The 24,526-nt window shown below is 33.1% G+C and overlaps 4 protein-coding genes across 4 annotated transcripts; 1 reads left to right on the top strand and 3 right to left on the bottom strand.

Annotated features, from left to right (window-relative positions):
* Nucleotides 1–4,670: 4,670 nt before the first annotated feature.
* On the bottom strand, nt 4,671–5,168 carry LOC134276322 (bifunctional 3'-5' exonuclease/ATP-dependent helicase WRN-like). Its single transcript, XM_062758582.1, has one exon. The coding sequence runs from the start codon at nt 5,166–5,168 to the stop codon at nt 4,671–4,673; it is 498 nt and encodes a 165-aa protein (XP_062614566.1).
* Nucleotides 5,169–7,599: 2,431 nt separating this feature from the next.
* Nucleotides 7,600–11,173, top strand: LOC134276321 (uncharacterized). Its single transcript, XM_062758581.1, has 5 exons — nt 7,600–7,620; nt 7,857–8,037; nt 8,643–8,833; nt 9,304–9,407; nt 9,673–11,173. The coding sequence occupies exons 1-5, from the start codon at nt 7,600–7,602 to the stop codon at nt 11,171–11,173; spliced, it is 1,998 nt and encodes a 665-aa protein (XP_062614565.1).
* Nucleotides 11,174–14,202: 3,029 nt separating this feature from the next.
* Nucleotides 14,203–18,972, bottom strand: LOC134276318 (neuronal acetylcholine receptor subunit beta-4-like). Its single transcript, XM_062758578.1, has 6 exons — nt 18,925–18,972; nt 18,316–18,452; nt 17,693–17,737; nt 17,492–17,598; nt 14,704–15,236; nt 14,203–14,573 (listed from the first exon to the last, which is right to left on the bottom strand). Exons 1-6 carry the CDS (start codon nt 18,965–18,967, stop codon nt 14,239–14,241), a joined length of 1,200 nt encoding a protein of 399 aa, XP_062614562.1. The 5' UTR covers nt 18,968–18,972; the 3' UTR covers nt 14,203–14,238.
* A 2,256-nt stretch (nt 18,973–21,228) lies between these two features.
* On the bottom strand, nt 21,229–24,270 carry LOC134276333 (uncharacterized). Its single transcript, XM_062758594.1, has one exon. It carries the CDS (start codon nt 24,247–24,249, stop codon nt 21,445–21,447), a length of 2,805 nt encoding a protein of 934 aa, XP_062614578.1. The 5' UTR covers nt 24,250–24,270; the 3' UTR covers nt 21,229–21,444.
* Between the last annotated feature and the right edge of the window lie 256 nt (nt 24,271–24,526).

Genomic DNA, 24,526 nt, shown 5'->3' with positions numbered 1-24,526 from the left:
CTGTTGTACTATGCTTTGATACAAACTGTCATGTGAAAAAAGCAACATCTAAACACACAGCAGCAGATTTCACTGAGGATATTTTGAAATTAGTTAAACAGTATCAAAAACTTGACCTCTTTTCCATTATACCTGGAAGACAACATGATCCTTCATTCCAAAAGTCAAAAAATCCCCTCAATGGAGCAGTCCTCAACAGAAGCAAAACTCAAAACAGAGCAGCAAACAGCGCGACATATCAGTGATGATTAGTGAAATGCGCGCCCGTCAGCAGGAACACGATTCTGCATCCGGAAGTGATATCTCATCCGAGACGGACGGAGAAGAGGAAACGTAATGCTCCAATAGACTGCTTCTTTTGAATTCAAACTCATGACTATGATGCCGGTATGTTTATACTTAAATATTTTACTACCATATTATATTTCATTAACCTAGAACATCGATACTATGGACAAACTACAGATTATATCAGTTAATGTAAGGGGGCTTAATTCTGATGAAAAACGTCAAAAATTATATGAATGGCTTAAATTATCTCAATGTGATGTTATTTTATTACAAGAGACACATTTTATTGAAAAAAATGAACATAAATATAATGCCGGATGGCATGGGAAAAGTTTTCATTCATACAGCGATTCGTCACATAGTAAAGGCGTTTCAATATTTTTTAAGAAGAATTTAAGTATCGAAATACTGAATGTGAAAAAATCAATTGATGGTAGAAAAATGTTGTTAAATGTTGAATATGATAATGAAATTTTTACAATTGTAAATATATACGCACCTAACGACATCAACAAAAGAGTTGATTTTTTCAAAAGAGTGCATACATTTATTACCAAAAATTGTTTAAATGAAAACGTAATTCTATGTGGAGATTTTAATTGTCGACTCAATGACAAACAAGACAAAAGTAAAAATTATCTGATTAACCTATTAAAGCAGCTTGATATGGTAGATGTCTGGAATAGAGAACACCCTGATTTGAAAGGCGAAACGTGGTGTAATGCCCAAGATATCCCTTTTAGTAGAATAGACTATATTTTTATGAATAATAATTTCTGTTTTCAAGTAGGTAAAATTATAGTGAGAAAGTTACCAGGTACTCATTCCCGAGGCACAAGAATGAGTGATCATAGATATTTAAAAATGTATTTTAGTATCTCTAAAAATTCAAGAGGTCCGAATTATTGGAAATTAAATGTTTCATATTTAGAGAATAAGGAATACAAGGAAAATATTGCAAATTTAGTTAATGAAGTAGATAATGTACAAAATCCGATCGACAAATGGGAACTTTTTAAACGTAAAGTTAAAGAATTTTCAATATTTTTCGCAAAAAATAAACGAAAGAATATGAGAGGAAAAATAGCCCTTATTGAAAAAGAGATAGAAAATATGGAAAATAGCCAGTGTAACAATATAAATAATAGAAAACTTAAGGCACTATACACAAATTTAAATGAACTTAATGACAAAAAAATAAAAGGGGCACAAATAAGATCAAAAGCAAAATGGATAGAGAGCGGCGAAAAAAATACAAAATATTTTTTAAATCTTGAAAAACAAAATCAAACGTCTAATGTAATTAAAGAACTTAAAACGCCTACTGGCGATTTAATAAACACTACAAATTCATTAATCGGAGAAATGAATAATTATTATACGAATCTGTTTAAAACTACAAATATTCCAACCGCTAAGATTTCGAGTTATCTAAGCAATATTGAAGTACCAATGCTGAACGAGAAGGACAAATTAATGTTAGATGAATTCCCTACACTTGATGAATGCAAAAATGCCGTACTTGAAATGAAAGGAGAAAAGTCTCCTGGCTTAGATGGTATACCATGTGAATTCTACCAATGTTTTTGGAACATTATAGGGCCCATTTTTTATGACGCACTTAAAGAAATCTTTAAACAAAAAGAAATGTCTGAATCTCAAAAGTTGTCTGTGATATCTTTAATACACAAGAAAGGCGAAAAACAATTGTTAAAAAATTATAGACCAATTAGCTTAACAAACACTGATTATAAAATCATAGCTTGTGTTTTAGCTAAAAGGTTACAAAATATATTATCATATACAATCAATAAAAATCAAACGGCTTATGTTAAAGGCAGATACATAGGTGAAAATGCTCGGCTAATCTTAGATATTTTTGAATATTGTAATTCCGAGAAGAGAGACGGCATATTATTATTTCTCGACTTTGAAAAAGCTTTCGCGATCAATTTATTACATGGGTAGAGATATTATATAAAAACCCTAAATTCAAAATGAAAAATAACGGATGGTTATCTAAAACATGTAATATGACGAGAGGAATCCGACAAGGATGTCCAATATCAGCTTTACTATACTTATTTGTAGCTGAAATTTTATCCATAAAAATCAAAAACGAACCAAATATATCAGGAATTAGTATAAATGATAAAGAAATTATTAATATACAACATGCAGATGACCTAACAGTTGCTCTGAATGACAAGAAATCTCTCGATTTTAGTTTGAAAATTATAAACGAGTTTTGCGATCACGCCGGATCAAAAATCAACATAAACAAGACGGAATGTATCCTGTTAGGGGGGCTCAAAGATATGTATGATGAAATCAACGGTATTAAAGCAACAAATAAAGCAATAAGATGTCTAGGTATTTATATAGGACACGATAAAGAAGAATGCTACAATAAAAATTGGATGAAAATCTACCACGACATTGAAAAGTTATTTGAATCTTGGAAGAGTAGAAAATTAACGGTTTTTGGTAAATCGTGTATAATCAAAACATTAGCAATTTCAAAACTAGTTTATGTTGCATCTATATTGTGTATACCAAATAAAAAATATATCTGTAAGGTCCAAAGACTTTTGTTTAATTTCTTATGGGACAAATCGGAAAGAATCAAACGAAATACACTGATCGGCGATTTAACTGACGGAGGTTTATCAATTACAGATATTGAATGCAAGTTCAAGGCTCTGAAAGCAGCGTGGATACCGCGACTGATATCTTCTAAGGGCACTGTATTTGAAATCTTTGAGAGTTTTTTGAAAAAATCGAATTTAAATCTGAATTACGTCTTACAATTTTCAGAAACTAGTTTAAAAGCGCTTGACAGAATAGGCAAGCTTCCGCTTTTCTACAAACAAATTCTAATCTCATTTAACGAATGTAAAAAAATGTGTAACTTCGAAAATACGTCACCTAATGATATTTTAAAACAACCCATTTGGAATAACAATAATATCAAAATAAAAGGAGAAACATTATTTTTCAACAACTGGGTCAACAGTAATATTCTCTATTTAAAAGATTTAATAGATGATAACGGAAACATAAAAACACTACAAATGCTTTCCACTGTTATTAAAAGAAAGTCGAACTGGCTTTGTGAATATAAAACTTTATTATCAGCAATTAAACCATTGTGTAAAAAATGTGACTTATCTAATGCCAAATATTTAAACATAAAGAATGAAATGAGATTTCATTTTGCAACAGGGGATTCAAATCTAAATGGTAAGAAATGCCAATTTTTTTATAAAATTTTGATACATAAAAAATTCGTTAAACCGTGTTATCAAATTAAACTTTCTCAAGAGTTTTCAATTCCTGTAAACGACTCAAATCTATGGCAAAATATATACATGAGAAAAATCAAAGATATAAATGACAACAAAGTCGCTGAATTTAATTATAAAATGCTTCATAATATTCTCTGCAACAATACCTATTTAAGTAAATGGATAAAGGACAAGGGGGACAACTGTACTTTATGCAAAACAACTGAAACCACAAAACATTTACTTTTTGAATGTAAAATAGTTGAAAAGATTTGGAAAAAATTAGGAACTTTTTTAACTATGGATATAAAATGGAAACACATCGTTCTTGGCTTTTATCTAGAAAAGAACGATAAGGTTGAATCTTTGAATTTATTAATATCTTTTATAGCGTATAAAATATATAAATACAAAATGTACTGTAGAATTGAATCTCTGAAAGAAACTGAAATAGATTTGTTAAAATATGTCAAAAATGCACTTATTCAATATTCTTCTGTATTACGTCTTATGAATTGTGATAAACATATTTTTTCAAAATTTGCAGAAACATTAAGAATATGATGTATACATGTTTTTTTTTTTTTTAATTAGGCAGCTACTTCGAGAGAACAGTCTCAAGTAGCATCGTCCACTGGGGAGTGTTTGGACTTTTTGTGGTTTTAGGACCCCGGTGGACCATAATTTCTAGTTCAACTCTGTTTCAGTATATATTTTGTATATTTATACTCTGCAACACTTTGTCTTTAAAAAAACATGATTCCATTATATGTATATGCACTATAAAAAAAATGCTATAATCGAGAACACATCGGATTTACTCTTTATTTTTGTAATAACTTGGCATAAATATGTAAACAATTGATGTATTTAACAACATATAGATTTTCATGTTTCTCTATCATTATTTTTGTTTATGTATTGTTGTTATTTATAAAAAATACTGAATAAAATCTTATTACAAAAAAAAAAAAAAAAAAAAAAAAATCCCCTTTTCCAACTAGATATGGATGATGTGCGCAACTGGATTTCAGGTTCGCTTTCAGATTATAACAGGAAACATTTTTATGGATAATATGTTGTTAAAATGCATCAGTCTTCATCAGATGAGTAGTTTAGAACTGGTTTTGTGGACAAATATCTAATGAATTCACTGTCATCAGATAATCCTTCATCTGATGTCTGACTATCGTCTGAGTCCTCTTCATTCGTCAAAAGAATTCGTTCAAATATTTTAGATTTAACACTGTTACATGGTTCCTCACATGAACATTCATCTGAGCATTTGCATGAACATGAACAGTTTTTCCTGCAGTTATCACAGCAGTTATGCATCGGAGATATTGGTTCTGGTTTATTTTCAAACATTTTTAACAAACACTGTCTTCGACACAGATTGGACTTTGTGTATTCCTTCATTTGAGGAGTTATATTACGACTACCCAAGGATCTTTTATACAACAGGAGTATTGCATGACTTTGAATAAGTGGATCTCTACCAGCACGTCCAGTCTCCTGAAGGTAGTCATCAATATCATTGGCAGGACCATAATGAACAACTGTGTCAACTGCCTTCACATCCAGGCCCATGCTAAAGGATGTTGAACAAAGAACTACCCGAATATTACCAGTCGGATCCTGATATGATGAACAGATAGATTCCTTTACATCATCATCTGTTTTTAGATGATACATATCAAAGAGCCTATTACGGTCGTCATTAGGGCCATCTTCCTGATAATTGACATATGATGCCTTGCCTAGTGATTCCTCCAGGTGCTCATAAACTTCTGATATATGCTTAATTTGCCTAAAAAATATGATCATTCTTGTTGTATTTTCTTTGTTTGCTTTTAGCTCTTCAACAAGCCATCTAAAATTTTTCCTTATGCTACTGAGCTATAACTTGATGCACCAATATGTAATATTCAGCTTGTTTGGACTGACAATTATTTCTTCAACTTTATTCATTGATAAACTTTTATAGATGTGATCCTTTGTTTTAATGGTAGCTGTTGCTGTTAATGCTATCACTGGAACATTTTCTCCTGTGAGAGATCTTATTTCTCCAAGTTTTCCATAAAATGGACGGTATGCTGGTTTTTTCTTTTTATCTTCACCACTGCATGAAAAACAAAAGATATTGTTTTATTTCACATGTATGTCATTGTGTTTGTGAGGTGTGTTTGTGATTTGGGAGTTAAGGAATTGATTTTTTTAACTGACATACAAAATAAGAGGAGAGCTGTTATGATAATTCACAATTTTTAATATTTTTTTCTACTATCATTTAGAAGTATCCATATAAAGATTCTGTACTTACAATTTCTTAATGCAATGAGCTTCATCCACAAAAATAGCTTTAATAAAGTTTCTTTTTGCCAAATCCTCTGTAATTTTTCTTTGTGTTCCCAATATCGATTCTGGACTTGCAAAGATAATTGTAGGATCAGCAAACTCTCCGCCTAATTCACTAAGGTGATGTGCACTAAGTCCTTTCTTTTGCAATGCATCTACCTGACTTCTTATAAGAGAGGTCAGAGGGGAAATGACCAACACAATTGTTTTATCATGAGCTGAACTTATAATGCTTTGAACAAAAACGGCGCCAGCTCAAATGTTAATGATTTACCACTTCCAGTAGGTGAACAGAAGAAAACATCCTTTTTCTTCAAATATGCTTCTATAACTTTCTTCTGGTTTAGTTTTAATTCACTTATAGACAATTGTTTTAATCCATCAGATATTGCTTGAGATATTTTTTCTGTGTTCATTTTACTTAGAGAAGATTAACAAAAATGTGTGTAAAATTTGTACAACTTTGTAACATTTAGGAAATCCCCCATAACCATTCATCACCTGTCAACTTATCAGCGATTCTCTGGCAGCACACTGCAGTGCTGTAATATGATCCCGTTACCGACCGTATTCTGGTCGGTGAAATTTCTCTATGTTTGACATTATCAAAAAGTATGAAAGAGAGTACTAAAACAGAGAGACTTGAGCAAGTCTAAATGATTCCAAATAATTCATAAATAAATGATGATACGTAAATTTTTTTTTTGTAGAAAATAACGAGTTATAACGAATTACGGATATAGCGAAGTAATTTCATAGGTCCCCGTGACTTCGTTATAACCGAGTTTTGCTGTATTTGTTTATCTTTATATGGATATCTTCTTCTTAAGGAGTTCAAATTTGAGCAAGATGTTTGCCAGTATGAAGCAAATTCAGTATGAGGGCACATTTATATATTTTCAGTTGTGCCATTTTCAACTACCAAAAAGGCCGTCGTAAGCAAAAAAAAAAAAAAATAAATTAAAAACCCATAGACCTTCAGACGTTTTTATTGAAAGGAGCGAGCATAATTATATAAGCTAAATTTGACACATCTGTTTCATATTGTTCTTGAAAAAGATATCGATGTAAATTAAACTACAAAGTTCTATGTTAAACATCAACTTCCCTTATTTACATGTATACAGCAGTATACCTTCTTCACCAGCATACAAAGTTTATATTTCTCAGTTGATTCGATACATAAGAACATGTTCTACGTACGAACAATTTCTAAAACTGTTAATCATAAACAAACAAGATGATGAAACAAGAATATTAGCAATCTCCTTTTAGTCATTATTTGCAAGTTCGATGATGTCAATTGCTGACTGACGTTTTTCATACTAGTTTTAGTCCATCCTTTATTTTCTTAATTGACGACGGGATTTTCCGTTCTTTTCCGATCTTGACAAGGAGCACACGGTGGGTGCGACCGATTGGCAGAGAATTTTCACTTCTCCATGGCATTTGATCCCACCTCTGATGTTTTGGAGGTCCGTGTTTGCCCTGCTTCTGTTTTGCTTTTTTAAATGGCTTTTGATTGTAAATGTTTTTTGTTATCTCCATCTATATATCTATTGTATACTATGTCTTCTTTTTACAAATTCTTTTACAAATCGTGTGCTACATTCGATTCTTCCATTCTGTTTTTTTATATGTGATGTAGAGAAAAAAGTGGTTAATGAGCCCCTGTGATTTAATGGTAAAAATTTAATCTTTAAAAAACTATGCAACGAGTATGAAAGCCATCAAAATAAAACATAAGTTATAATGTAAAGATGTATGCATGCAATTTTATATATTCAATTTATTAAATGAATATAACTAATTGAGATGTCAGAAAGATTGCAAAAATTTCGGCAATTTTATTTTATACATGTTTATAATATCATATAATATTGCCATAAGAATATAATTAGGCATTGAATTACATTACAGATACCATTTTTATTGCCGTTTCTGTTATTCTCTGCTCTGAGGGTTCAGGCCAAAGTGAAACCTTACCATCTCCCCGACAGTTTGTTTAACTGTTTCCATACCTTCTCAAATGAGTCCTACTTCCAACAACTTCCAGCTGAAAAACTTTCAGCAACCTGCTTAATGCGTTATATGTGGTCAGGTTCGTTCAAACTTACTCAAATTTTCAATGACAAGAGTTAAGGAATACGTTTGCCTTATGGTATGTCACTTTATTGTCAGTTTTTAAAAAGAAATAAGTCAGAACCATTCACTTCAATTTGCATGATTTGTTTAATGATAAATATCATTCAATCTATTTTACGAAATATGTGTATATGTATCTCCATATTTACATCCTATAAAATATGATAAAGATTATAGTAAATAATAAAACAGTTAAAGTTATTATTAACCGGTAAGGGTAAAAAGTCAGTTATTTATATCGTAACTCAGTAAGATGCACAATGAACATTAACACCAATTTTCTTTACGATTTCAAGAAATGCTTTATGATTTCCTATCTGAAATATACCTTTCACAAAATTCTTGATATAACTAATTCCACGGATCACATACCTTAATAGGATTTAACCCTTGTTCATGCGGATTATCTTTGGCCTTAAATAACATACTAGAATAGGTAACTGTCGTTTACATATCTTTATTTATTCTTTTAATTCTTCCAGGACAAAATTAAGGAGTGTTTCAACATCTTGATACTATCAAACTCGAATACAGTTTTGAAACACTGCTTTCCAATTGTAGATGTTGGGATAAATTGTCACAACATGACTCAGCACGAGTTAGACTTCGTTGGGGAATTACTAGGGAAATTTCTAGATCGTCGTAAAAAGCGTCAAACCAACAGACGCAGACGGCGTGAGTACAGGAGTCTATCTGAGGAAGAGAGGACCATCTATCATAACGCTGTCAGGTCCCTCAAGTCAAAAAGTCCTGTACGTACCCAATACTCTCCAATTAATTGACACTATTCTAAAATAAGAATTCTCCGAGACTTAAAACTTCTTTCGGTTACATGTAAGTACAGTACAAAACATTATACTTGGAAATACAAATGTACATCAATCAATGTGTCATTAAACTCCGTAAGATAAGAATCTATCAGCTGAAAACTAATCAGTATTAAATATTGAGAAATTTGCAAGAGCTTCGAGGGAAAAAATACGTTTTTTTTTCATATTATAGATTATGATAATTATGTTCATGTGTTCAATACACTATCATTGATATCCATTTTGTTCTTCAAAACAACTGTGTATATAAGATTTTGCTCTGCGTTATTGAATTTTAATCAAGCTTAGTATTACACTACTAGTAATCAAGCATTTCCAAAAATAGGAATTATTACTGCACTGACATGCAACCTCACTGAATTGTAAACAGGTTCATGTATTCTTCTATTAAGCCTCGGAACTACGACACAATAGCAAGATACCATGAAGCCAACGTTGGAAAATCGGCCTATGGAGGTCCTAATTTTCCTGGCTGGCACAGAGTATATCTTTTAATGTCAGTAATCATCACTCAGAATTTTGTACATGTAGATGTCTGAAAGCTTAGGAAGTAATTTGCGAATCAAGTAATCCTACGAATACTAAAGTTGTCATATTTTAAAATTCCCTGTGACTATTACAACTGCCTCATTTCAAAATTTAGATCTCAATGTTTATTTTTTTTCATGACTTCACAGGGGAAATTTTTCCATATATATTATATCCATTAAACTAATGTGGTTTGTTGCTTCGTGAGATCTCTTGCCTTTCTCTTAATTCAGATATGAAGAGGCCCTTATTGAGGCAAGTGGTGGACAGCTGCAGGCCCTCCCATACATAGACTGGCGGCTGGACTCCCGACTCAGCGAATCCACGCAGTCTGTTCTGTGGACACCTCAGTTCCTAGGAACTGGAAATGGCCTTGTGAATAATGGGCCGTTTGCTAACTGGAAAGTGGATGGCTCGTCACTCATCCGTAATGTAGGACTGGGATCACAGCTTACACCTGAGGCTGAAATCCAACGCCTTTACAATATAAACAGTGTCCGTAGATTCGGGACTGATCTGGAGTTTCTTGATATTACCACCCATTCATATATAGGAGGACTGATGTTAGATCTACGGAGAGCCACATTTGATCCAGTGTATTTCATGCATCACTGCTTTATTGACTATCTTTGGTGGCGATACCAGTGTCCAAACAACAGATGCATAAGTGCTAGGTTCAAGTATCCAGGTACAAGCAGTGATGGCTTACATGCTCCTAACAGATATATGGATAATTTAACATTCCAGAACCAAAAACTTCGAAACAGGAGAGGTTACGATCAAGAATGGTTAAATTACTTCACGTATGAAGACTCGCCAGCAGAATGTACTAGTGGTTGTTCTTCCTTATCAAATCCCGGTGCACTTGACTGTACATTGACAACTTGTAAATCTGCCAGGGCTGGTGGAAGTACAGATGGAAGTGGTGGGGGAGGCGAGGGAACAGATTACTATGACAACTATGATGATGGTACACTTCCAAGGAAAAGAAAAACCATTCCACAAACCTCAATCCAACAGACTTCCTTTAACAATGAATACTTCATATGTCGACCAGTACAAAATATTTTTACAATTAATTGTCAAAGTAATTCAAATCAGTGGGGATTCATTCCAGTAAAAGTGGTTAATGTATGGTCCAGAAAACAGGTGTACAACTCGTATCCGGTACGAACAGGCAAAATTCTTGTCTCTTCATTGAATGATATATATGATCAGCTACCGGGCATAGAAAAAATAGATAACCGGACAAAGCCAGGTAATCCAAAGAGATATCAAACTTGTACAACTGACGATTCCAGAGCATTTCGGGTCACGATCAACTCATATGGCTTAAATTACTATGGTTTCTATCAAGATTACGCCATCATGGACAACAGAGCACCTTTGTATTCGGCGATGACGTACATTGCTGTCAGACGTCCGACTAAGTATAAGCAGAGCCTTGTCTACCTGACATCGTTTGACAACTGTGGAAGATTTTGTACTCCAAGATGTCTTGTGCCTGGGTCGAAGCCACCAAGGTATAGAAGCTGTACAGGTGCCATAAAAGTTGACGACAGCCTACCACGGGGATATGGTACCTCGTATGATGACGCAGTTCTCCTGTACTATAGTCTCCACGGTGCTGGAAGTTGTCCTCATACTATTGAGCAGAGTATTCCTATCATATTTTACTGTAATAAGGCAAATACCTGGCTACCAAGAGCAACGAATTCTAATTACTTTGGTTAAGTTTCTAAATAAATTATCAATACCAAGTGTTAAACATTGTTCGCCAACTTAAAGGGGCATAGACACAGAATTGAGGTTTATATCCATCAGAATTCTCGGTACAATTCCATGACTTTTATGTATCACATATTTTTGGATTTTTTTAGTTTCGATATTTTAACACACCAAAGTCTGATGATGCAAATGTGCCAATGATTCATAGATGTGTTCTTTGTATTACTGTGCCAAATTGCGCTGCCGTACAATGCCAATTTGCAAAGTCCGATTGTTTTCAAAAACATATCTTGTACTGAGTGTCAGAAATTGTTTAAATTTAGACAAATAATCAAAACATGCTTTCAGTAAAGGAAAAAGTCCAAAAACTGTCCCATTCTGTGAGAGAACTGTTCGAGGACCGAGAATTGTCCGAGATTTTTTTTTCTCTCAAAGAATGGACAGTTTTCAGACTTTTATTAGCTCACCTGAGTCGAAGGCTCAAGTGAGCTTTTCTGATCACATTTTGCCCGTCGTCCGTCCGTCTGTCTGTCTAGCAGTCTGTCTGTCCGTCTGTAAACTTTTCACATTTTCGACTTCTTCTCAAGAACCACTGGGCCAATTTTGACCAAACTTGGTACAAAGCATCCTTAGGTAAAGGAAAATTTAAATTGTAAAAATGAAGGGACATATTTCCTAGCAAGGGGAGATAATCAAGAAAAGACAAAAATAGGATGGGGCCATTAAAAAATCTTCTTCTCAAGAACCACTGGGTCAGAAAAGCTGAAACTTATGTGAAAGCATCCTAGGGTAGTGTAGATATTGAATTGTTCAAATCATGACCCCCGGGGGAAGGGCGGGGCCACAATGGGGAATAAAAGTTTACATGGAAATATATAGGAAAAATCTTGGAAAATCTTCTTCTCAAGAACTACTGGGCCAGAAAAGCTGAAACTTATGTGAAAGCATCCTAGGGTAGTGTAGATATTAAATTGTTAAAATCATGACCCCCGGGGGTAGGGCGGGGCCACAATAGGGAATCAAAGTTTTACATAGAAATATATAAGAAAAATCTTCTTCTCAAGAACTACTGGGTCAGAAAAGCTGAAACTTATGTGAAAGCATCCTAGGGTAGTGTAGATTCAAAATTGTTCAAATCATGACCCCCGGGGGAAGGGCGGGGCCACAATGGGGAATCAAAGTTTTACATAGAAATATATAGGAAAAATCTTGGAAAATCTTCTTCTCAAGAACTACTGGGCCAGAAAAGCTGAAACTTATGTGGAAGCATCCTGGGATAGTGTAGATTCTAAATTGTAAAAATCATGGCCCCCGGGAGAAGGGTGGGGCCACAATGGGGAATCAAAGTTTTACATAGAAATATATAGTAAAAATCTTTGAAAATCTTCTTCTCAAGAACCACTGCGCCAGAAAAATTGAAACTTATGTGGAAGCATTCTTGGGTAGTGTAGATTCAAAATTGTTCAAATCATGACACCCGTGGAAAGAGCGGGGCCACAATGGGGAATCAAAGTTTTACATAAAAAATATATAGTAAAAATCTTTGAAAATCTTCTTCTCAAGAACCACTGGGCCAGAAAAGCTGAAAATTATGTGGAAGCATCCTGGTATAGTGTAGATTCTAAATTAAATCATGACTCCCGGGGGAAGGGTGGGGCCACAATTGATAATCAAAGTTTTACATAGAAATATATTGGAAAAATCTTTGAAAATATTCTTCTCAAGAACCACCGGGCCAGAAAAGTTGAAACTTATGTGGAAGCATTCTAAAGTAATGTAGATTTTGAATTGTTCAAATCATGACCCCCAGGGGAATGGTGGAGCCACAATGGGGGGATCAAAGTTTTACATAAAAATATATAGGAGAAATCTTTGAAAATCTTCTTCTCAAGAACCACTGGGCCAGAAAAGCTGAAACTTATTTGCACATGGAAGGATCCTGGGGTAGTTGATTTCAAAATGTCTTAATTATGATCCGTGGGGTAGGGTGGGGATACATAATGTATTACAAGGGGGAAATCTGGTAAAGAACAGAATGGTCAAAGCTTCTCAGGTGAGCGATGTGGCCCATGGGCCTCTTGTTTTTAATTTAATTTATACATGTATATATTTGCTTTAATAATTTAAATATATATTATGAAAGTTTAAAGCTTTGTTCTGAAGTTTAGATGTAATGTTTTATCGTTCCTTTGTGTTTTGAGTCTTGGGTAATTAGAAAAGATAACTCTTGAAAGTAGACTTTTATACCAAATATTTTTTAAAGTGGAATTTTCTTTTCGTTAAAACATTCTTCATTCAATATGTCACATGCAATTAATTGAAATACATACCTTGTCTCTTAAGAACTCATTTTCTTAATATTTTATGCACAGATTAAAAAGATGTTGACATTAATTGGTTTTATAGAGAAACCTCTTTTTTTTTTTTTATAAAATTAATATTAGGTATTATGAGATATTTTCATTGTGTGTACTTGTTTATTAAAGAAGATGTCCATCATTTGATATTGAAAGTTTTGAAAGAGATTTCACAATATTCCAGTTATAAAATAATATACTTTTTGCAAACTCCTTTTCTTAAAACGTTTCCCTTAGAAAAGAAGGGATGAATTTTAAGCAATTTTAAAATTCCTATCAACACGGGTCCTTTATATAATTATGCTTCATTTATAGACATAGGACAAATATACTCTCTTTTAGAGAAAATTAAATAAAATGTTCGGGCAACAAATTTCAACAGAAAAGCTTCTTTGAATTTTTACCTCATGCAGCTGTGCTTTGTTTGTTTTTTTTTTTTAATTTTCGTTTGACATTTTTTTTTGGAATGTGCAATTGTAATGATCATTAAATACATTAACTTTCAGAATTTTTTTTTAATTCAAAGTACGTATGTAGTAGTGTATATTCTGTCCATCACAGTAGGTGAATAAACACGTTTAAATTTGTAAAATTCAGAACGACTTTACGTATTTAGCTCAAATACATGTACATATATTTACCTTAACATTGTTCGGAAATTTACTCAAATAAAAGAATATGTAACAAGCATTTTCAAACACGATCAGCAAAAAGTTAAGCAGAATCGCATGTACTTTTCGTGGTCAACAACATAATCACAGAAATCCCGATGAGGAGCACGGATATTACAAAGCAAATGATATCTAACATTTTTAGTCCGTGTTTCTTCAGAAATTTGACCAGAGGGATCTTTCTTCCAGTGCTTTCATTACTAGAAACAGAAATACTTTCATCATACATCTCAAAAGTCGCCGGCTTTTCCAAGTCGTTGTTCATGGGTTCAACTTTGGTTTCACCATTTTGTGCTCGTTTATTGGCAATGAATGAGTGAATTACGGTGTTGATTACCATTACTGCACTTCCAATTATGGAATAGAGATAATATTTACCTAAGGAAAATAATTAAATTATGTTCACCTTCTAAAGAAAAGGTTTATAAGCATGACAAATTAAAGTCATATTGATAAATTTAATCTTTAAACTCGTTTTATTATCTTAAATATTTAAAGTGTCATTTACCTAGAACTGGTACTGCGTTTGAGTTTTTCGGAATGATGTCACCAACTTGCACCAGAAACACAACAAAAGCCAAGAATATGGTCATTCCACACGAGATCTTCTCTCCTTGGTCATTGGGAATAAGGAACGCAAATATTGTCAAACAATTCAGCAAAGCAGAAGGACCTAACATGGTAAAGGTATAGTACAATGACTTCCTGAACAAGCAGAACTTAATGGAAGCCACGTTTGAATACTCTGAAGCCGTCGTCTTGAATCCTGTGATGGTCCAGATCGGGTGGTCCACAGTCATAATGCCTGCTCCGGTAACGGATTGTATTGGGTTGTCTGAGAACTTCAATCTAACCTCCGCGGAGGAGTGGACCGTTAACCCAAACATCATGACGCAGGTCTGTATATCGAAAGGGAAATGTATGGGGTCCAGAGGGCAGGAGACAGACATTTCTCCAGAGTGTGTGGAACTTACTTCTCCTGTGTGCTTAATTCTCAATAAATCGTTATTTAATCCGTTGCTCAAGAAAATGGAATCCATTCTAAAATCAAATGTGAAATATCATTGCATAAATAAATATGTTTAATGAAAAGTTTGTAATACGAGGGCTGTTCAATAAATAATGTCCTCGGTGCTAAGGAAGAAGCAAACGACGATTTTAAATGATTTAGTCTTTATAATTTTACCTATTAATCTTTTTTAATTCAAACACATGTCCGTAACATTTTTTATCCAATTTTTAATTGTTTTTAGAACTCATTTTTGGTATGACCCTTAGTATACTGGAAAATGGTAGATCCAACGATTTCTTGGACTTGTTTTTCCTCCCGAAAGGTGTTTTTTTTTCAAGTTTGGAAATAGAAAAAAGTCAAAAGGTCAAAGATATGGCAAATATTGTTAATGTGAAAAAACATTAACTTTCTGTTAATCACGAGAACCCCTATACTCTTCAGGGCATGCGGGTTTGGACGCTGTTATGAAGAAATTCAATGTAGTGGATTCCTGAATTTTTTTGCCAAAATATTGCTATCTAGACTCCTCCGGACATTAAACTGACTCCCCAAATACGAACTTGAACAATAATACCACTAATATCTAAGAAATTAAATTGCATATAAATCTGTCTTTGTGCTCCTGAATACCTTTGCTCTCGTCAGACCTTCGCCGTTTTTATCAAGTACATCTTATGGTAAATTTTGTTTTGAAGGTTTTAAGCAATAGATTCATGTTCCAATATCTGTTTGAATAAAAATTGAACGTGGATATCTACAATTACTGATATTTTGAAATAATTGTTAAGGTTTTCGTATACGATGTCGTTTTCACTCAATTTTCAAAATATAGGGTGACCTTTGAGTATCAAGCTTTTTTTTACTGTCAAACGTTTATCAAAAACAGTGTAAACTACTCCCGATATGACGTCTATCAAATTTGCTATGTGTCTTAAGTCAATTGTACATCATCAAATATTATTTGTTGAAATTTGGCAAACAGAAAATAAGCTGTTATAATTTTTGTTGGCAAGGAGGGTACCAATTTTTGTTGCCCATTATATATATTTTGTTCTTTGAAATCCACCTGCACATTTGTCTATAAAACAGGCATTGGTTGCTGTAAATGTCACATATTTCAGTGAATATTTCTTTGGAGTTTTAACATGTTTTACAGCAGCTTTAATGTAGCTTTTATTCTCACTCTAGGTTACTGATTCTTTTCCATTTATTTATTACGCACCGTCCCGAATTGCCCTTGTTTCCCAGCTTCTCACGATGAAACTATGCGATGAAAAGTGGTCAAATAAACTGTTATAAATTCAGTTAATATTCAATAATGAGAGAAAGTCAAGTTTAATGTCATATGATATCTGTATTGTATGTCATACAGATCAGGACATTATACAACTATTGCATGATAATGAGGGAGACATGAATATTTCTTCGCCCATGAAAAAGCATATTCACCGAGGGCAACGCCCGAGGGGAATATGATTTTTCATGGGTGAAGAAATCTTTATGTCTCCCTCACTATCATACAATAATTATTTTATTATACCGAATCAAGCACAATGCAGAAAATATAAAGAGAATCCAATAAATAAAGTAAACATTTGATGAGAACAATATGATATACCAATAGGTGTAAGTCACACCACTAGCGGTTTCATAAAAAAAAAAAAACCTTCGTGACAAGTCATTCTGATTTACACAGTGCAGTGTAGTAACATTCTTTCCCCACTGACGTGAAACGTGAAACACGTTCTGTACACCTCGGCTGATTACATCTAGATGTAGGATAGCGTAGTCAGCCGATGTGAACCGAACGCGGGAAACACGAAGTTTTGTCGCAGGGCGAACACGACGGTCACGTGACTGCCTCAGCCAATCAGATTCCTCTTTACTTGTGTTTATTTATATGAGGTATAATAATATTTAGTGAACAGCCCTCGTATAACAGATTTTTTATTGGGTTATAGCATAAATTCATAAGTATTTTTATAAGCATCCTTCATTATATTTCATTCCTGTTTGTTTGTAAATGAATTACATTGAAAATTTGAAAAGCATCTGCTAAAAAGAAATTCAACTTAAAACACAGACCATATTTTGATTTTCACATTTATTGATGTCTTCAAAAGAACTTAAAACTTCGTATATGTAGTTTGCTCTGGAGTTACTAATAGTTTATTTCATATATAAATGCATGTATTTTTGCTTAAAAACAATTTTTCAGAAACTTCCCAAGCAATTTAATATATAAAAATGTCATACATATTTACTAGTATTTAAGGCTACAAACTTGTTAAGGACATAGATAGGAGGCGTCCACACTTCTTTGCCGACAGCTACAATAGAGCTCACGTTGTAGACTTCCTTATTCCACATCATTAGCTCGTCTTTCCAGCTCTATAAATGAAATGAAAATAGCTACAGTTACTACATTTGAGAGAAAAAATTTTTTACAAAGGTCATCTGATTTTTCGAAAACATTTTTAAATACCATTTCTAAATTTCCCATGATAGTGAATTTTCCTTCAATTTCATCCTGCAAAAAAAAAAAAGAAAAAAAAGAAAGACTCATAAAATATCTTTTTTATTCAAGAAGAAAGTATAAAATCAATCAGTCATAAAAAATTACTTAATGAGAGCTTAGTCTTAAAACAATATTTTAAAATATTTATTTTTTAAACCAACAGTTATGAATATTCCTTTTTAAAAATTCAACAACAAACATATATTCATCCTAGCCCTGAAGAATATGTAACATTTTTTTATTTTGATAGGTTTTAATTAGCACAAAAGCAATAAACTATTTGATCCAATTATAGATGATGCACTCTTATACATGTAATGTTTGATTTTTTATGTGACCGGTCAACAGGGGATGCTTACTCTTACATGGCACCTTATCCAAATTTCGATATTTCTAGACATCTCCATTAGTTCTGTTACAAATGCAAAGTATCATCCTTAAATCGTGATTACATGTTCTCACTGATACATGTAGAATCAAAACCTATGATCTTTGACAGTGTAATAGCTTCTCATTACTTATAAAACTTTTACAAACCATTTGACCTATCATAATTTGTTTGTCGTTAGGTTGTGACTAAAATTACTTACAAATCCCACGACAAACCCCGTAACCCACGAGAGTGTGACATTTATTGGTGCTGCTGAGTTCCTGGGTAATACAAATGGGTTATGTCTAGATGTGTTGAAGAGATCAGACCTTAAATCGTGCTCATTACAAAGTATACCTGAAAAGGAATATTTCTTGTAAAAATCATACATCTTATTTTTCATTTATGTACATGTATGTATTGATAAATAAGCAAATTTGCCACATATGATTCACATATGAGGCCTTTTTTATGATTATCACATAAAACCAATTACATGATACATATAAATAAACATAATAGTATGGATCATACATGGCAAAGTTTCCTCTGCATACCATTGTTTTTATCCTTATTTTTTTTTAATTTTACACTTTGTAATTCATACAATATATGAAGGTTGAAATATTCTGCATCGCATTTTTTCCCCACAAGAATAATGAATTTTAATATGTGTTAAAAAATCAACATAATTTTTATGTGTATGTTTAATTTAAAATCCATTACTTTTTTAATAAATGAATTTTAAACGCTGAGAGAGAGAGAGAGAGAGAGAGAGAGAGAGAGAGAGAGAGAGAGAGAGAGAGAGAGAAAATACAAGAATACTCACTTTTCACCAATCCAAGTAAAGTAAGGAGTACCAAAAACGCCATGATTAACTTATATAAGCTTGATAGTTGTACAGATGTACATGTTCCTAACAATCAGTAGAAACAGAGATAGATCTGTATTGGCAGCCACCGAATCTGAGCCACAGATCGATTACATTAACCTGTTATCTAAGGTCCCTCTCTATTATTGAGTCCATTAGGGATGAACTAGAGTAAACAAATTCACGGTGTCTATTTGTTTTGTAATCATTCACTTACAGATCCAGAAATATGTTCTGAATAGGAGATTTAAACAAAATTAATTAAACTGACGAGCTTTGTATTATTTCGATATGAATAAAATTTGATCCATTTAACAGAGAAAAGAAAAATCATTGTTTTTTTCTCATTTTATAAAGAGAAATCAATTTTTGATTTTGTTGATATCTACCCTTTATGGTAGTCCGATCTTAAGGTTTATAAAATTGGCAGTTAAGTAATCAAAAATACTCCAAAATATCTCTGAATCCACAAAGTTATGTCAATTTATCCACAATATTTCTTTTTAGTTAAATATTTAAGTTAATCATATTATATAGGGAATATTGTCAAATTTCCAATATTTTTGCAGGAAAAGCAAATTAGAATATCAGTAATAAATTTTTTTATTGCAATTTGATCAACAAATATATTTTAGGTTAAAAAACGATAGGTATCCAGGCATTCAGAAAAATTGTCATGATTTTATACTTATTTGGTATTTTTTTTCTTCTATTTCCGTCATGTATTTTATAATACATAGTGCAAAAGGCTTTTGCTATTATTGCAAGACACCATTAATCAATTCTTATTGCATATCATGTTAAAAACCTTTGGTATCGAAGGCTGGATTCAAGAAAATCTTATTTTTCTAAAAGTGTATTTTTTTTCCTTTTATAGGGTACATATCGTCGCTGTAATATCAAATTGTCGTAAGTCAAAAATCCCAACTTTTCAGGAGAGACAAAAAACATCTTTTTTCAAAATGTCGTATGTCTAGTGTTTTCCTTTCTGTCCTGGATGTTTTTTCTGTACAAATTGTCGTATCTCCAGAAAAGCATTGAAACAAACCCCTGCAATGTATTGTAAGCGTACGAATCTGATATTAGAACGCTCTGAAATGTTTTATATGAATTAACATACTCGTAAATTGATTGCAGTAACAAACTTCGAAAACAGAATTCAGTTTGTCATAAAGTAACCTTTAATACATCTAACTTTTCATCAATCTTTCCATTGATTTCTCTGTTTATTAAATATACTTTGTTTTGTATGTTGAACACATTTTTTAGTAAAAATTATAAAAGATTTAAATAAATTATAATTTTCACCTTGATATCAGACGGCCAGTGACATCCTTTTTAGTGCCCAGAGACATACGACCTTTTGTCAGAAAAAAAAAATGCATCCAATGGACATACGCGCTTTTATCACACGTCTGTATCTCACTTTCTAATTGGCCTAGAGACATGACGTTTTGACAGAACATGTATTCGATATTGCAGATTCCAAATTAGCAATAAAAATTTCGCGCCAAAAATCGACTTACGACATTTTGATATTACAGCGACGATATGTCAATTTTTATAATTTGTAATTTTGTAGTTTTATTGCAAGTAATTAAAATTACATATATGTTTTCTTCTCTTCAATCAACTTGGTGCACATGGATTCCTGCCTCTGTCTACATTTCTAAAAAATTACACGTAGCTTGTAAAATAAGTAAAAGTAATTATTAAAATAGTCATATTGATAGCATAAAATCTATTTACTCCTAACCAGCTTAAAAACCGATTTTTTGTTTTAGAATATTACCTGATCCCGTATCTGATGTTTTGGAGGTCCGTGTTTGCGCTGCTCCAATTTTGTATTGTTTTATGGACTTTGATATTGAATACTGTTCGTTATCTTTTTTTCAAAGACCTCTATATAGTTCTCGCCTTGAATTGACATATTTTTATTTAATAATAATAACTGCTTGTGCACAGTCCTATGATTCCGGGGACCGTGGCTAGCCTGGTTTCGGCCTATCCATAATGCCCCACACAGTAGTAAAATTAGCACTTTTCAGTAGAAAAATAATTTCTTTCATTACTTGTAATAATATAAGGTATCAAAATACTATATCGATTAAAATAAGAACAGATTTACAAGAATTAATCAACAGAAAATCAAGGACAAAATAACGAATGAAAAAATTGCAATGTAAAATGTAAAAAACAGGACCAACTAAAAGCAATAAATTAGCATAGTTAGTATAACAATAATACATGTAGCAAAACAAAAGCTGGAAGATTAGGAATAACAGCTAGATACTACATAGACTTTTGGCAATAAATCTCCTTCACATAACATAATAAAGTAACCTATAAATCTTCTTATTAATAATTTTCTTCCTGTTTTTCATCACTATCTTTATCTTAACATATAAGAGATGAATGTCTTTAATCAAAGACTACACGCACATTTTTCTCTCCTTCCATATTTTTCTTTAATCTATTTTAATCTATTGAAAATGTCAGAATGTTACTTATAGATAAGCATTCCTCCGGGAAGTCGTGTTTTAATATACCAAGAATAGTCTTTATGCTTAACTCTCTTTTCAAATTCAGCAAAAACTTATTGTATGAAGATATATATTCATCCTTTTCAAACTCGAAAACGTCCGAATAAGGAAGGAAAAACGGGCTAAGTTGCCGAACATTTGTGAATTTCAGCAAATACTGAAAGAGACGACCAGCAATGTCTGTGCTGCTTAAATTTTCATCCAAGATTTTTTTGTGCAATTCAAGCCAAAGATAAAATGTACAATTCTTAAGCATGTAACTTTTGATGACATGAGACGGGTTAATAGGGGGTGGCTTATGCAATTTGAAGGCACTTTGATGAGCGTAGAGAGTTGATGGAAGCTGGTCAATTTCAATTTTAGGACAAACTTCTTTGCTTTTCATAATCTTAGCAAGAATATAAGCGGAACGAAACACATTTGGCAGCGTTTTCATTAGTGTTATTTCTGCAGGTGCTGCGGACACACGAAGCATTCTTCGGGTTTTCACATCTCGATTGTTGTTACATGTCTCGTATATATCATCGCCAGCTATAAGGTTATTTCTATTAAAATCATTTCTCTTCGTCTGAAGAATTAGAAAACAACCTGCCTTTTGAACATCTTCGTTCATTTCAATAAAATCCGGGAAATTAACATTCTTTGGCCACCATCCCGGTGTGTAAACAACAGGAACCAGATCAATGCTGATTTTAAGTTGTTTGTAAACACATCCTATCCAGTAAACTTCAAAGTTGAAAACAGGCTTTCCACTGATAACTTCCATCTTGTCTTCATAATTGAAAAGGAGATTTCCTTTGGTCCATGTTGATGCTTCGTTCAGAGCTCTCTTAAGATAGGTTCTATATAGGCTAAGATATGGAAATGCTAAGAAATATCCTTCCAAGTCTGAAAACTGTACGTAGTCTTCGGGTATTGGATTCTTACAAAATTTAAGACATGCAAATCCTTTCTCTGTGCATTCTTTTGTCATAACGATAGTTGTTATTTCTTGCAATTCATTAATGCAGAGAGCAAAATCGAATTCGTCTGGAGGCCCAACCTTAGTATTTTCCTCTGAAGAGCCAGTGCGAAAAATAGACATGCTAAATCGTTTATCATATGATGCAATACTATTGCACAGTATTTGTACAAGTCCTACAATTTCTTGATTTATTTGAGAAATTTCGTTCGCATTTTCCGGTGTTCTGTCATAGTATGTATGCATTAGAAAATCAAATATTTCAGCACGGTTTTCTGGGAGACCTAATGCATGCTCAATACTTTCTTTTGATTTGATAACTGAACATTGAATGCGTTTTGGCATTTCAAGAAGCATTTTTTCGAACGATTTGACGCGAGAATAAAGAAGTTCGGTATTTTCTGTGTGAGATAGAAGCTTGTAACAGCGGTAACTGCAGTGTCGCTTAACAGTTTCCAAAGGTCTTTCTTTTAAGTTGTCTTCAGCAAAGGCATTTGCGCCATGGCTTAGTAAGAGTTCTACTTGTTCTTCAAAATTGTGATATGCCGCAATATGAAGAGGAGTGGAACCGCTTTCATCAACAGCGTTGACATCAACATTTCCTTCAATAATAAGCCTCCTAATCAATTCAGGTATGGGCCTATGCTTAAGTACTGACATCAAAGGAGATCTACCCCAACGATCTTTTAAAGTGAAGTCCACATTTCCTTTCATCAAAACACTGAACACTTCTTCTTGAAAGACAACAAACGCAGCTGATTCTCCGAACACATTTTTTGAGTTCAAGTTCACATTTGCATTCATAAGTATTTCCAATATATCAAGAAAAGAAATTCCCCAACTTACTCCAGCTAACCTGTGTAAAGCTGTGTTTTTCATACAATCTGCAGAAAAAATATCAGAGCCCAGTTCTATCATCCTTACGAGCGAATCCGCGTCAATATTTCCTGTATCTATCATGTTTGCCCAAGGTGCTCTTCCATATATGTCTTTATCATTAAGCAAGGTCTTTACTGCCTCTTCGGAAAGGTTTATGGAAATGAACTCTATGTTTTCAATGACCTTTTCAATAACTTCACTTGTAACATATACATGCAAGAAATTCTCCCCCATATAATTTTTTATATAGACATTGAATCCTAAGTACTTTTCCAACATTAACTTCAAAAGTTCTGAATTGTCATCTTTTCTAACAATAAGATGTAATATGCTGTTTCCATATTTTGTAGTTGCATTAATGTCTGCACCCGCTAATATAAGTTTGTCTGCAATTTCTAGCAAATCATCTCCTTCATTCCTAAAAATTCCTCCTCTATCGAAACTTTCTCCTTCATGGTCTAATTTGTACCGAAAACAACAATGCAAGGGTGTGTAACCATTTACATCAGCAGCATTCACGTCTATATTTGTCTGTGCCAGTAAACAACTTACATTGCGGCCAGAACCAGCAAAGACGGCATAGTGTAGTGGAGTCTGGCACCATTTGTTCCGAATATTAACATTCGCCCCAGCAGAAACCAATTTGTTTGCTAAATCTTCCCCTATCGGTGTTATCCAGCGTACTGCTAAATGAAGTGCTGAATCGCCTCTTATATCTTTATTATTGATATGCTCGATTTTTTGTACCTCTCTACGACATGCATCTATATCCCTATTTAATATCGCAAGGTGAAGTTCCGTGCATAAATCCGGGGAAGATCTTTCAATATCCTCTTCGTCTAGAGAATTTTTGGTGGCTAACTGTAGCATGTATACTGTGAATGGTACTTCTTTTTCCATAGTTAAATATATTTGAACGGTGCATCAATAACATACAATACAGTCTGAGGTTATCCTAAAACAAATAAAATTTTCCATAATTACATGTAGATGAATAAATCAGCAGATAAGGGATACATTGATCGTTTATTTGGAAATATGATTTAATTACGAATTATTTCTTTCAAAACCCATATTTTATAACCGGTCACTTTTCCTCATTTAAGTTTGGTGTGGGGTAGACCTTAATCGAAATGGCGTTGAAGTCCCAAGGAAATGACTATGTTTATACATGTAT

This window comes from Saccostrea cucullata, unplaced genomic scaffold, assembly GCF_032062105.1.
Source record: "Saccostrea cucullata isolate Sc308-1 unplaced genomic scaffold, CSIRO_AGI_Scuc_v1 ctg2351, whole genome shotgun sequence".
In the NCBI taxonomy this organism is placed as follows: domain Eukaryota; kingdom Metazoa; phylum Mollusca; class Bivalvia; order Ostreida; family Ostreidae; genus Saccostrea; species Saccostrea cuccullata.
This window is presented reverse-complemented; position numbering and strand designations above follow the sequence as displayed.